This window comes from Oryzias latipes, chromosome 10, assembly GCF_053564925.1.
Source record: "Oryzias latipes strain Hd-rR chromosome 10, Olatipes_Hd-rR_3.1".
NCBI lineage: Eukaryota > Metazoa > Chordata > Actinopteri > Beloniformes > Adrianichthyidae > Oryzias > Oryzias latipes.
Window position 1 is genome coordinate 16,025,854 of NC_136246.1, and position 14,767 is coordinate 16,040,620.

The 14,767-nt window shown below is 39.0% G+C and overlaps 1 protein-coding gene across 1 annotated transcript in view; it reads left to right on the plus strand.

Moving 5' to 3' along the window:
* Positions 1 to 521: 521 nt before the first annotated feature.
* tsc22d3 (TSC22 domain family, member 3) overlaps positions 522 to 14,767 on the plus strand; it is a 33,706-nt gene continuing 19,460 nt past the window's right edge. Inside the window, exon 1 of the mRNA XM_004073175.5 lies at positions 522 to 1,274. Coding sequence (XP_004073223.1) covers positions 934 to 1,274 — 341 coding nt within the window. The 5' untranslated portion in view covers positions 522 to 933. The remainder of the gene's footprint in view (positions 1,275 to 14,767) is intronic.

A 14,767-nucleotide genomic window follows, 5' to 3' on the forward strand; every position in this document is an offset into this window, starting at 1 on the left:
CCAATAGACTAAAATTATAACATAAAGTTTGGGATGATCAGACTAAACCCTGAGTTCTCAAATATGGTCACTAAATGTTTTCTTATTTTTTAAATACTTCCTGATCTTTCTGTTTTTTCCTCTTGTTGGATGCAAGAAAAGTTGACATGACACATTAATCAGTGTAACTTTGAAGTGTATCATTTTAAAATAAAAAAAAACAGATTTTAGTGCACAGATTTTAGTGTTTTTTTTATGTCACAGCTTTGTGTGTGGTTGTGTGTTCCTGCAGCTTCAACTTTCTCGGATGCTCGCTGGACTGTGAGTACTGCAGGGTGGAGCTCACTGAGCTGCACATGTTTCAGGCATGCTTGAGAGCTTCGTTCCCCTCGCGGTGTCCCTTCCCTGCCCATAATACGTGCATGGCTAAGCCCAAGAACAGAAGAGGAGGGAGCAAAGTTTGTACCCAATGCTGTGTACCAATCACAAAAGTTTCCCCGCCCCCAGCGTCTCCCTCCCTTCCCTTTCCACTCCCTCTGTCTCTAGGCACGCCAACATAAGAAAAAAAAGTACTGGGGAAAAAGTGATAAGCAGTAATCAGCTTCTGGGTTTTGCTTTCAAGCGGACTCCTGCTGAATCGGACCGAGGGAGTGTGTAGATGTGTGTGCTTGTGTAGCAACACAGCGACAACTCTGAACAAAAAGGCTCAACACGGCTGAGCCACAGGAGGGGGAACTGAGGGATAGAAGCAGGCAGAGTGGCTCAGCGTGACTGCACTTCTCAAGGGAGGAACTCGACCTGACATTTAGCCCTCCTGGTGCCGCAGAGGAGACAGGGCAGCACATTAGACTTGTCAGAGAAGAGGAAAACACCCTTTTTGCGTGTATCACTCACTCACCTCAGCCTCTGTCATCCACGCCTGTAAGTCCTGCACCTGCTACTTGGCCTTCCAAGATGTCAGATGATGGCTGCCGCTCGCCCATCGGCTTGGACTGCTGCAGCTGCTGCCTGGACCTGGCAAACGGCTGCGACGACTCGCTGTCCAGCAGCCCATCTCAGGGCCTGGGTACCGCAGGCGGCATCCCGGCCAGCCCAACCAGCCCCAGCGTGAGTCACTTCCGTCAGCTCCGCAACCAGCTGATGTACCAGAACCTGAACACAGACAAGCTGAACAACATCATGAGGCAGGACTCGCTGGACTCGGTAGTGAGGGACCCCTGCTTCCTGCTCAATGAGGGGATCTGCAACAGCAACATTGACCAGACCATGCTGTCCATTCTGCTTTTCTTTCACAGGTATGTCTGTCACAGAAAAACTCAACAGAATCAAACGTTTGACATTCACACTTTTGTCCAAACTGCATATTTTACCTGTTCACATCCAATGCGTTTAGATTAAATGAAAACAGAAGGTAAGTCTGACGTTACAATCACACTAGGCGAGTGATACGTTTAATAACGTGCTGAGTGTGGGTTTGCAGAACGAAGACGAGCGGGGAGGGAATTCTTTGGTTTTTTTATCGTCTATTAGCACATATCCGCTACTTACAGTTAGAAGAGTCTTGGTGCAAAATGTCGAACCGGTGAAAATCGGTGAAAGTCTTGCTCCAGGCTTTTTTTTTTTTCACAGCTGTATTCTGATAAATGATAGACTGGGTTAGCCGGGCACAAACCGCAATCATTAAATTTCTCCTTCACGATCAATTTTCAAACGGTTAGCACTTCCATGAAATAAAGGGGCACATCATCTAAACGTCACCGCCAAATCTGAGTCCCTCATTGGTCGAAGTTCGACCGACCTGTTTTAACTTTTAATGCGTGTAGAGATATATAGACTTTTCATTAAAAGTGGTCACTTGACCATGCATTGCTGAGGGCGCTGTGAATGTAGCTTTATGTAAGGCTTTACAGTATAGAGTGAAAAGATAGAATAAGACCTGTGTGTTCACTGATGGAATGAGATAAGACTGTGAGGTTAAAAACACCTCATGTGTTTCCCAAAGAAGCAAGCAAAATGTTTGGGTCATGCTTACATTAGTTTGTTTTACTGTGGTTTTCACATCCAGAAAGGAACTGAAAGAAAGTTCCAAATCATAAAAGAAATCTGACCATCTTTTCACCCTCAAGTCAGCCCAACATTTTTTTTTTAAATACATGATCTTACATAACATATTCTGATTTTCTCTAACGGCGTCGTGTCATGGTTCAAGAAAAATCATCCTTCATTATTTGAGGTTGGTGACTCCTTCCGTCTCGTTCCAAACAGCGTTTATGAGGAGCATTTATGACAAGGTCGGTTCTGCTGCCATTGTTTGTCAGGACGGCGCTCTTGTCAGTTGGATGCTTGGCAGCCTCTGTCAAATGACCTCAACCTCACATTTACTCTTTTCATGTCTTCAGCTCCTTTCAGGACTTTCTGAAACGCTGAATGTGAGTCAGCCTTATGTAACTGTGCGCTTTATCTTGTTGTCAGGGCGAAACGGTGAGATCTGGAGATGTAGCAGCCCCGCTATTTATACAAGGCCGTCGACAGAACTGTCAATTTGGTTTAAAAAAAAGACATGTTCGTGTTAAATCTCAACCAAACATTGTCTACAATCAATTAGAGTTTACCTTTCCAATGACTCAATTCTAAGAAATCACAATTACACTTTATATCTCGATGAAAGTCAATTACACAAGAAAACATCACTAAACTGAATCATGCTAGTGTGAGAAAAAAATGAATACAAATTACAATAAAACTTTAGTAAAAAGTATAAATGAAACTTTCCATCTTGAAAAAGAATCTTTACTACATTTACAAAAAATCTATATTACATAAACTCTTCCTTTTTTCCCTCCTTGACACCACTTTAACTATCAACCCACATGTTTACAGGTTTTATGCCAGCAATGTTCTCTCTTAGAGGCTCTATCAGTTCTTTATCAAACATCACCAGTGGCTGTCTTGGAATGTACACAGAAGTTAAACAATAACTTGTGTTTACTTGCCTATAAGTTATAACTTTGCTCTTATCTCCTCATGTAAGATCCATATAACATGCAGACTGAGGAATTAAGCGGAAAGCCTGAGCTCAGCTAAAATACACATTAGGCTGATGACAGCCATCAGTGAGATTTGACATGATTCTGTCACTTTGTGCTCAGTGTTAGAGTTAAGATGTGTGTGTGTTAGAACACTTTTAATCATGATTGATATATTTTTAGCTTAAAACCTTTTTTAGAGACAGGATTTGTAATGTATTACTGTTTTATTATTTATACCTGTAAAGGTGGTCAATTTAAAACCCACAAAGAGACACTTGGCTCAAAATGGCATTTTTGCTGTAAGTTAATTAATGCAAATAGATAAGGATTTGTCCATCTCATTGGGAAAAAAAAAAGTTTTGTGTAAAGTTGTTCCTCCAAGAAGTAGATAAGGACAGAAAGCTTCATGTTTTTTGGTGAGCATGTAACCACACCAGCTCAGCTGTTTGTCTGACAAACAGCCTGTTTAGTAAGAACACTCTGACCTTGAATTCTCCCCTTAAGAGGCTTCAAAGTCATGGATCAAGCCTGCTTTAGTCAAAAAACACACATTTTTGAGGGTTACCCTTTTTAAAAAAAGGTTTTCATGCCGAAACACAAACATACTCTTTCATTTACACGTATTAAGGTCCTAATCCTGTCACGGGAAGCAGATATGCAGCCTTGCGAGGCTGCCATTTGAAAAGCGTTGTGCTTTTTTTTTTCTGGTTTCACTCTAACTGAGGTTTCTGCAAAGACCTCATCTTGGGTGGTCAGTTTTCACATCAGCAACTATCCTCACTTGTTAAAAGGAAAAAAAAAAAACATTTCAGCAAAGCTTGAGGAAGTTTGTTCTGGACTTTTCATACTGGTCTGAAAGCAGTAAAAAAACTTGTCCTTATTCACAGAAATGGGACAAAATGAGAACCGAGCACAGGATCTGAGATTTCAAATGGATAAAACCCAAAGAAATGTATTAAATTACTTTTTTATCTACTAAATGCAGATATAAAGGTAGAGTCCACTGTCTTTTCCAAGCCCTCACTAAACACCACACAGACTCTGGTGAGGAGGATGAACGTCATGCTGCGATGACACACAAATTCATCACAAGGTTTGGGGTCTGTGAACTTTCAGTTTACTGCAATGCCACCAATACCTTGTTTTGAAAGAACTTTGAAATCCAAAACTATAAAGCTTATAAAACTGTTTCAAAGGGAGTTTCTCAGCAGATTTTACTGGAAAAGGATTGAGAACAATAGCGAGCTTCTAGACCAGTTGAGACAAGAGGCTACATGACTTGTGTAATAATAAAACATAACTTTAATCCCCTGGTTTGAGTCTGTTGACTGAAAAAAAGGAAAATCTTGCAGTTTGATTAGGAAAGACTGATAAATGAGTGTCAATGAGGGCAAACTCAGGGAAGTCTTGCAGTAATTTAATGCTTGGCCAACTGAACAAAAAAAACAACGCAGAGAGTCCCTCCCCCCCAGAAAATCAGCTATGGATTCATCTTCTAAAGTAAATAAATCCATCCAATATGATGACTGAAGACGTCAGTGTCTCACTTTTACTTTTACTTTTAGTTCAACTGGCTCCTGAACACAAACTTTCCCACTTTTAGTGAAGAAATAACGTCAAGTCACATCTCCTAAAACATGATATAACATGGGTTTTTAGCATATTTTCCACTTCATGAGGACATCAGGTATAAGAAGGCTTGATAAAGCTCCAATGCTGCACCAAAGTGTTACATAAGGATGACCTGTTTTAACAATGCCAACAACCAAGATAAATAGTGCTTAAGCTGTACAGTGACAAAGGTGTTTTTTAAATCAGGTAAACCATTAGAAACTCTCATGTTAGATAGAGTTACAGTTTTTGCCAGTGTATCTGACTACTTTAGATAAAATGAGAAGCATTTTTCAAGGGGTAAGTCAGTTGTTTTGACACTACGTAATATTATGCTTTCCCACCACCGTGTGTCGTTTTTCATGGGGCTTGGTTTTGCCACAGGTGACGATCTTAGCCAGACAGCCTTTTCTTCCTTCTGAAGGCCAAATATAGGCATGGGCAAGAGGGAACAACGCCTCCCAAAAATGTGGTGACTGCCCCTCTAAATGTGAGGGCCCACAAAAATCCACAATTAAGTAAAGAAATAAATATTCCAAAAAACACACAAACAAATGAAGTCAATTAAGTCGCCATTTTCCCCCCGAATGCTGATGCAACCATGTCGAAGCGAGATGATGTCAGTAAGCAGTAATTGGCCCAAGTTGGTCTGAGTCAACATTTCTATGGTAATCAAAAGTGAGCTTGTTGGAAGGCCACACCTCTTTCACTGAAAACGAGCTTGAGAGAATCTGTCAATCCCATGTTTCAAACATTCAAAGTAGGGGTCAATGGGCACCACATGCTTTTTTTCAGGCATTTGATTGGTCAGTTCTGAATAACTTGCGATAAAAAATGTATATATATCATGAAAAAAATTAGGATTGTCAAGAACATGTTAAAAACAGCTAATAGGGTAAGAATGGATTTTCTGACAAATTCAATGACTGAGTAATAGCTGTTTATTTCTCAATAGAAGTCTAAGAGATTAGGGGTACTTTCTGTTTGGAAAATGAGGAGGGAGGGGTGACTCAATCCAGCTCTCACATACAGTCAATGGTTATACCAGAGAGTGGCACACGCAGCTGATTTTAATGCAGGTCAGTCTCAGATGTTCATTTTTTCATCTGGGCCAGTAAAGCAGTACATAGAACACACTTGCCTGTTGCATGTTTGATAGCTGATGATTTGCATGGAGGGTGTTATGCATTTTAGACAATCATAGTGCACAAGCTTTTTCACCCTAACCTCCATGCCTTGATACCTTAAATGCTTTTTCTAAACCATCTGTTTGTGTTGCATAAAGTCTCCAAATAGATGTGGGTTGTACCTCATGTGCAGACATACAATCGATCAAAAAAAGAGGCAAAGTCAAATATTATACACACAGTTTAGTTTCTTTGAGGAGCTTTCACACAAACATCCAGTGTGCCACACTGTGATCATATATCATCTGTCCGTTTCTGCAGTGACTTGTTCTACAGATAGTGTGAGAGCGAAGTAATCAGTCGAGAAGCTATTTGTACAATCAATACTTTGGAATGAAATGAAAAAAGTATTTTCTGAGAAATCACAAGCAGCTCCACTTTATTAAAAGCTGTGGCAGCAGTGGAGTCTAACTGCTGCGCCACCATGAAGATTCAGGTTTTGAATCCTTTCCACAGCCCAACTTTAGAGCAATGTATCCATATATTGTGCAAAGATATGAAACTGTAAGACGTTTTTATCATTTCTACACATTCTCGCATCAAGCTAATGCACTGATGTACTAAAAAGCATGGAGGAAAAAAAGCTCAAAACAATCAGATCCAAACTAAATGTATAAATTTGGCACTCAAACGACACAAAACAATGCAAAATGCAAAACAATCAAAAGAAACCCATGAGAATGAACAAAAAAAAGGTGTGTTATAACTGAAATTTCAAGTCTGTTATCAGATCTGAAATCTATAAAATTTTCCAAAACTGGTCTGAAAATCCTGGGACCTGATTGGTCCGGACAGAAACAGGTCATTTACAATTGGAATAGTGACTGACTGACAGACATGGCAACAAAAGAACTCTTAAACCAACAAGGAAAAGCGACAGGTAGGGCAGGTGCAACAGTGTTAGATAATTGTGCTTTCTTTAGTTAACACCCAAGCACTATTTAGTCTTTTGAACAGGAGGTCAGATTCTCTACCTGTTTAACTCTATCCTGGTTTATTGTGGGATCAAATGAAATTCCGACCTCTTTAAAGATAAAAACAAACAAATTCAAGGCCACGCGGGTTCTGGACATCAACACCCAACAAGCAAAGGGTTTGAGCCGGCACGTGGGGAAGTTCGAGTCAGACTGGAGTCTGGAGCTGAGACACAACACAGCCAGGACTTACTAAAAATAGGAGTTAAAATATAGACTGACTGCTGACGTTTGTGACAAAACTCCAACAGTTTACTACAGCTAAAGGAAGTCACACTTCCTTTTGTGGGTTAAGGATATTGTACTGTTGGTCCATGGATTTCCTTAAAAACAGGAATCTAGCACTTTACTTTTGAAGAGAGGCACTGATGGGGCTACGGCAGTGACTCGTCTGAAGCGGTGGAGGTTGATATGGCGGGGATTATTTGTTGTTTTTGCACAACAAATTGAATTTGCTCTTCATTACCGAGCTTCCAAGTTAAAGAGGGCTAAACGGTAATAGCCTTTTAATGAGCCTCTGGTTGTGTTGAGGCCGCGTGAATGTCCTTGGTGTGATGCCAAAAGATGCATGGAGCTACGCTCCGATGGCTTGTGTGTCCACGGAACACTGAAAAGGAGTTTACTGTCTGCAAGGGAATCCATTTTTCAAGCATGTATACATTTACACCCTAAACATACACACACGGACAATCGATGCCTTTGTGGTGTACCTCAAAGAAAGAGTTCAGTGCGTGTCAGCATTGAATTTTGCAAACACACCCGACAATTTCCACTGTACTGCCCTTTTTCAAAAAGAAAAAAACAAACAAACAGGGGAACCAAACGTCAGTTGCTCTTAGCAACAGGACAAATATATAGTAGGTTGTCCTTTGAAAGCTAATTACTTTTCTGCTTTTAGCTTAAATTGTTGTCACTTCAGATACCGGTTTGCATTTTTCAAAAAGACAAAAGACAAAACTTTTTATGCATCTTTTTGCACATCATTTATGTACAGTTTAAGAAACTTTTTAATTGGAGTCAACTCTTTCTTTTCAATCAACTTAACATGGTTCATGCTGTAGAAGCTTTAGGAGATCTGATGGCATTAAACACACACACAGAACAAACAGGTGACCCACGGCAATATGTTGTCGTTGACATATCAGACACCGAAATCCATCTAAGCCCCTTTGTCCTGAGCACAGATACAGTATGTACCAGAGCTGGGTTATAATTCCATAAGTACCTTTGTCATCTGAGTCACATCTTCAAGATCAGAATATGCAGACATCAAAACAAAAGCAATACTGGCCAACTTCCTTAGAAATCCTTTAGACCCATATTTTGTAGAATATTTGCAAATTTCGTGAAATTTTTCTTTCCAGAAAATATCTAATAATTTGCTTAAATGAACAGGATTAGACTCATTTATGTTTAAGATATTAGAAAATGTACTTATAGGCTTAATTTAAAATAACTGAAAACTATGATCAATTGTTATAAAATTTCAGAAAATGCTTAAACAGATCTATCTTCTCTAAGCTCTTCCTCTTCACAAATTGATTCAAATTCTTGATTATTCTGTAGATATTTAAACTCCAAATCCTTCTTAGCTTACATAGTCAAATATTTTACAGAATTAGCTGTCATTGTTTTGCTTGGAGATCCAGAGTTTTGGCAGAGTCATCCCTCCGTTTGCTGATCCTCTCTGGGCGTTTTCTACCTTAAACTGCTCAGGTGCAACTCTTGTTACAAGTCACTTTTTCTTCAAATTACTTTGCTGCTTTGACAAAAAAAAAGAACATTAAAAGTTAAAATTAAAGCTCAAGACAATAACAAGAATTCACCTTTTCTCTTGTATTTTATTTCTTTAAACCTCTCATTTTTCTAGGTCAAGAGTTCAATCTAAGCTTAGTATTGCTGTTATTGCAAAAATATAAACATGCAGAAGAGGGCGGTGGGGTAGGATTAGGGGGGGGGGGGGGGTTAAGTATTGCTGTAACTATATCTTATCTTTGTGAAGCATGACTGTGGCTGCTAATTGTCTTGCCTTGCGAGTGTGTGCTCTTTCAGTCCCAGCCCTGCACAGAAGTAATATAACAGCATCACAAACAGTCCACGAAGTCATTAGTTTATCTGGAAAGGAAAAATGTCAGCACGCAATCTCCCTTATGTCCTCAAAATGCTGAAAACATTCTTTACCTTTTTTTTTTATTGACTCAGACTACAGTTCATTTTACTAACTTAAAACTGAATGTAGAAATAAAGTATAATATTTCTTCCACTATTGAGCACACCGGGTTATAAGGAGCACCATCGGCGAATGGTCTATTTTCGAACTTGTGTCATTTAATTGGCCCACCGAACTGTAAGGCACATCAAGCAAGACTAAAGAGTCAAAGATAAGTCTGTCAGTCAGTCCGATTTTTTTAAATGTGTTCACAGTAACTCTAGAACTTGTTGGTGAAACGCTCCAAGTTAGCGTATTCAAAATGCCTGTAACTCCTAACCTTGTTAGTAACATCTCAAAAACAGACTGATACCACTAAAAACAAATGTTACTGAGGCTACACTTACTCCCAACCTTGTAAGGCCAACTCCAAATTCTTCCCCTACACCCACGGCTTATCCCCACACCTCCAATTGTAGGGGCATTTGATGCTGTAGTGGCGTCCCAACTTCTTTTATTTAAGGAGAAACCGTAGTGACTTATGGATAGGTATCCCTCTGCCGTCGTACTGTGAAAGGCATTTCTTTACATGGGTGTGCTCTGAAGCACAGGGTTTTACATTTAAATAAAGGTATTGAGTTTTTTTCGCATTACTTTTTAAAGTTATAAAACTAATGTGTACCTCTCAAAATCGTTTTGACATCAGTAAACAAAACCATTATTAATCCATTTATAAGGCACTCCGGCATTCTGCCTTTTTTTATTTTTATTTTTTTAAATGTTAAGCGCACCTTAGTGTGGAACTGATGGTAAGTCTTCCTGTTGACGTGAGCCGAAATAAACTTTTGGAATGGTGAGGAACACTTACAGAGTGGAAATTAAAAACATGTTTGCTCTTTGCACAATTATGCTAAACAAGTAATGACTGGTGGAAAAAATTCACAGAAAAACAATTAAAATAATATTTTTGGAAATTGCAGGGCAGATGCTTATAGATTAACTCTAACCCTTCCTCCGTCTGCTCTCTTTGGAAGTTTGTTTCATAATCTCTACATGTTTTCATTCCCCAGAAAGGCAGCTTGTTTTTTTATAACCACAATAGTCATCCACACAATGAAGCCAGACGGTGCTATTGTGGAGCATGTCTCAGCTTATTCAGCCAGGAATCTATTTACATACAGGTTGGGTTTGTCGTGTACACAAAGTCCACGCACTTACTTATGTTTCAGATTAAAAGCATTAAAAAAGATTGGAGTAAAAAAATGATTAATTTGAAATAATCAATGAAGATGTGGGAAAACCCTCACACAAACAAATATTACATAATTTTTACTGAGTAGTATTAAGTAGCATTAAGTGATTTTAAGCTGTTCCAGAGAAGCAATCCTTAAGTTTCTGGTAAAATCCACTGTGACGTCAGTGAACTTCAGGAGGTTTTTGAGCCCTCCAGGGCAGAAAATGACAACCGCCGTCATGTTTTTGACTCACGTCTGGTCTGTAGTGTGGTAACAGGGCTGGCTTTTCCCGACTGCCCCACTGTTAGTAAACACTTTTGTAGCTTGTGGGATGGAGGTGGAATTTAATAGCCCCCAGTTTCCCCAAACAAACCTTGCCTGTCATGCAATGGGCAAAATGAGTTTGAAGTTATAAAGTGTAACATAATTTTGGCCAGTGAGCTCCTGTCAAAGTGAGTTATGCACCACTAAGGAAGCTTTAATGCTGTTCTGGTACGTTTGAAAAAAAAGGATCATTTAATGTGGGCATTTGTAAGTAAACTGTAACTTCTTGAAATCCAACACATGCTGGAACAGGTGGAAGGGAACAAAGAGCAGGGAAGTACAGATCAAGTTAAGTAACGCGCTCATCTAAACTTTTTAATCAAATTCAAACATCTGTCTTGGTCAATACCTTTTAGGTTCTTGTTAGGCAAAAACAAACAAACAAAAAACACTTGGCATCTACAGAATAAAGTATAACTGAATAAGCCTGACATTGCACACGCTTTCAAAAAAAAAAAAATCCCCATTGACCATAAAACACAGATTGAACCGGAATTACTCGTGCTTCATGTTTCCAAATTTCCAAAATCTTTCTTTTCCTGCGTGACTGAAGAAGGTTTTAAGACAATTTACATTATAACATTTGGGTAAAAAGGAAAAGAAAATTGATAAAACCAATCTGGAAAATGATGCCACAAAAGCCGGAGTGCCATTTTCTCTTTATCTGAGATGACCCTGAGGTTAAAGCAGACAGAATAGGACTAATTAATGTCAGCTTCTGCTCATATTAACCCCGGTTTTGTTTGATAGTAAGGACCTCCTAACAGAAGGCAGTGGTGAAATGAAGAGATGGACCTGTTCTGCCAGACTGTTTTTTTTTCTTCCCGTCTCTAGATGCCTTTCTGGCAGACAAGAGGCTTTGAGAAAGGAAAATGAAAATCCACGCCAGGTTACAGTGAGTCTGTAATTGTTTCTGGCTGTTCTGCAGTGTGAAAGGAAGAGAGCAAGAGGGGGAAAGGCAGCAAGAGCAGCCAACTCAAATGTGCGAAAATAACAAGATGCATCCTGTCCAAGACCTCGCTTCTGTCTGTGTTTTTCATGTAAAAAAGAAGCAGGTCGGATCCCTCTGCCATCATCAGGGCAATTAGCACCAGCACCATCATTTATCTTCTCCTGAATTCTTTCCCCTGTGTCGTCATGGACACCAGTCGGTCATGTTTGCATGCGGTGTTCTTTACACAAGCCGATATAAAGTGTCAGCCGTCCTCTGAAAACACGTAGATGCGCTTGGAGCGATGCGGCTCGAATGCACGAGGCCCACGTAAAGACTCAGCAAGGGCGCCGATCAGAAACAAAACTCTTTCTTTATCTCCCTTCTACTATTCTTTCTCTCATAGGGGAACATTTCCCCTCATGCAGACACAGATTTCTGCCAAATGACAAGGCTGGACCAATTGAGGCACCTTAAGTCAAAAATAGCCATTTATTGTCAGTTTGAATGCAAAATGTCACAGAAACTGTTGTCAAGCAAATGTTAGAAAGAGAAAGGAAGCAAAATAAAATCCTATTTGTAACCCTACATAACCTTTTCTGTTATGTTGTATACATTTCTAAGATCTCTTTGTCATTAGTATAATCCTAACTTTCCTTAAAAATCCATTGGATATTACTTGGTCCATGTTTTCCACTCTGTACTTCATCATCATTCCACTAGGGGCAGTAGAAGGGATTTTCCTACTCATTTCAGAATGGCTGCTTCCTTGAAAGTTTAGCTAATTTTTTAAAACTTTATGATAAGAGTAAATAATCTGCTATTGGTCATTTTAATGACTATTTGCTCTACTGGAAGAATACAAAATTTGTTGATAGTAAATTATTTGATACGGTGGATAAATAAGATGTTTTTTTCCTGAACTCATGTCAATATTTTTGCATCTTAAATTTACATCTATGCGAGCAAAAATTTACCAACTCGCCAAACGTAACATTAGTGATACTGTCAATATATTTTTAGAAAAATCATATTGCAAACATTTTTCATGGATTTCATCATATAAGGTTTTGTCTCCTTCCTCATCCTTTGCTTTTGCATCAATTTCACACATTTGCTTCGCCTGATTTTTTTCATTGCATGCCAGTCTGTCATCCACAAGCTTTTTAAAATCTCTGCTCTTTTGCAAGCCGCTTGCAAAGGCTGTTGCAGAACTCTCTTACTTTTCAAATGTTGACAGGATACCAGTATTCCTGGGAACGCAGAGCTAAAAGGACCTCTGCAGCCCGTGTACCCTTATAGGCAACCTTAAGGTGGAGGGAGGATACCCAAAATTACAAAACCCTTCCCAAGAAACGAGTTATGTCAACTGAGAAAGAAATTACGACAAGTAAAAAATATATTTGGGTTATTATTAAAGATGAAGTTAAGAGTCTATAAGAGCAATGACTCTGACTAGACCTGGGAGAACACAGCAAGGGCACTTTGACACAGGATGGACTTTGTCGGACTCAGCATGGAATGCTGAATAATTTCATACTTTAATCTTAAAGTTATCATGAATCCGTGTTTGCCTCTTTGGTCCACACCCGAGTTCAGATTAATGTTCAAACCCGCCCAAACACGCTCCAACCAAACACTCTCACCTGGATCAACACGTCCTGATGTGAATGCACCCTCAAATATATCCCCTTTCGCATTAGCATGACCAAAGCTTTCCTCGAAAAACAATTGAATGGAACTTAGTCCATGCTTTCTTCCCTGTAGTGCATCAACATTCCACTCGGGGCAGTAGAACGGCTTTTCCTGCTCATAATTGCTGCTTCTGTGAAATCTTAAAAAACACTATTTCGCTGGAAAAGTTTGGTAATTTTCAAAACTTTATCGTGAGAATAACTTATTTATTGCTATTCCTATTTTAATGACTATTTGCTGTACTGAAAGAAATTTGTTCATAATTATTATTTATAATAAAGTTGCACCCTGATATAAATGCGTGGACCAAATTTGAGACAATGGGTGACACTGTCAACACTTACCAGTACATTCACCTGAATAGTTTAGCATCATAAACTACAATTGTTGTGAGCAAATATGTACTAAATCCCCCAACAGACCATGATTTATAATATCTACATCATATTTAAAAAATTCATATTGCAATTTATTTTGGTGGATTTCATCAAACGGTTTTAAAAACAAATTCATTCTAAAACTCTGACTTTTTGGGGGATTTACAGTGGTTTACAGATGTGTGAGAAAAAAAATAAATGAATAAATACCTGGTTTATTTAATTCTGTCAGGTGTGTGATTTAAACTTTCTTTGTTCTATTTTTTCGATCTTAGTTTGTGTTTAAACCTCAATGATCTCCACTGAATCCCATTCTTCTTCGGTTCAGACAGAAATACTGTAGTTCTTCTTTTAGCAGCCGAGAAAGCCATCCTTTCTGGATGAAAGATCAGTTTGCCATTTCCGTTGCTAATACAGGAAGTGTGTATTTAACTCGGGGCATTAGGAAAACGGCTCTCTTTTTCTTGCCTGAAACCTTCACTGTGTCACGCAGCTTTGATTTAAGGTCTCGATAAATCTTGAACACACAAGAACTGTTGAGGAGTGTTACATCACAATTCAGCACAACAAGGATCCAAGTGTTTGTGTTTTTGCATTTCCAAGACAAAAAAACAATTTTTTCGAAAAAAAAAGAGAGTTGGTTCTAATATCAAAGTCAATTGTCAAAACAGGAAGAGGAACATTTCCATTGAAAGTGATTCTGCTGACACCACAGCCATGAAAGGTGTAGGTGTGCTTTAATGGCCAATTGCTCTTTGTTCTCACTAGAGGTTACATAACAAACAGACAGACAGCAGTGTGACAGTGTTGGCAAAACACAGCCGATCCTTTCAGGCATTATCTAGGATCAGTGAGAGGAGACAGCAGCCTGAATAAAGGATATGTGGTCCATTTTTTTTATCCTCTTTTTGAGTTGGACTTACTTGGTTTGTTTTTCTTGTTGCCGCTCTGTTTACAGGCCCACTACTTAAATCTTTGTGGCTTATATCACAGGGGAAATTCAGAGAAACAAAAGACAAAAAGTCTCACACTTCTATTTATTTTTGGATGACCGGCACTACAGGATATCTGTAAAAAAAAAAGAAAAAAAGAAAATAATGTAAGGCAAGAAAGATACTTCCTCCCATTCATATTCAAATGGGGGCTTTGAAAGGAGATATCAGATTTATACAAGGCAGTACTTTGTCCTTGGTGAGTTTTTTTTTTCCTTTGCAATACTAGGCAGTGAAATTATCTAGGCCATCTCACTAAAAAGAGCCTCCCTAAGCACTTCTCC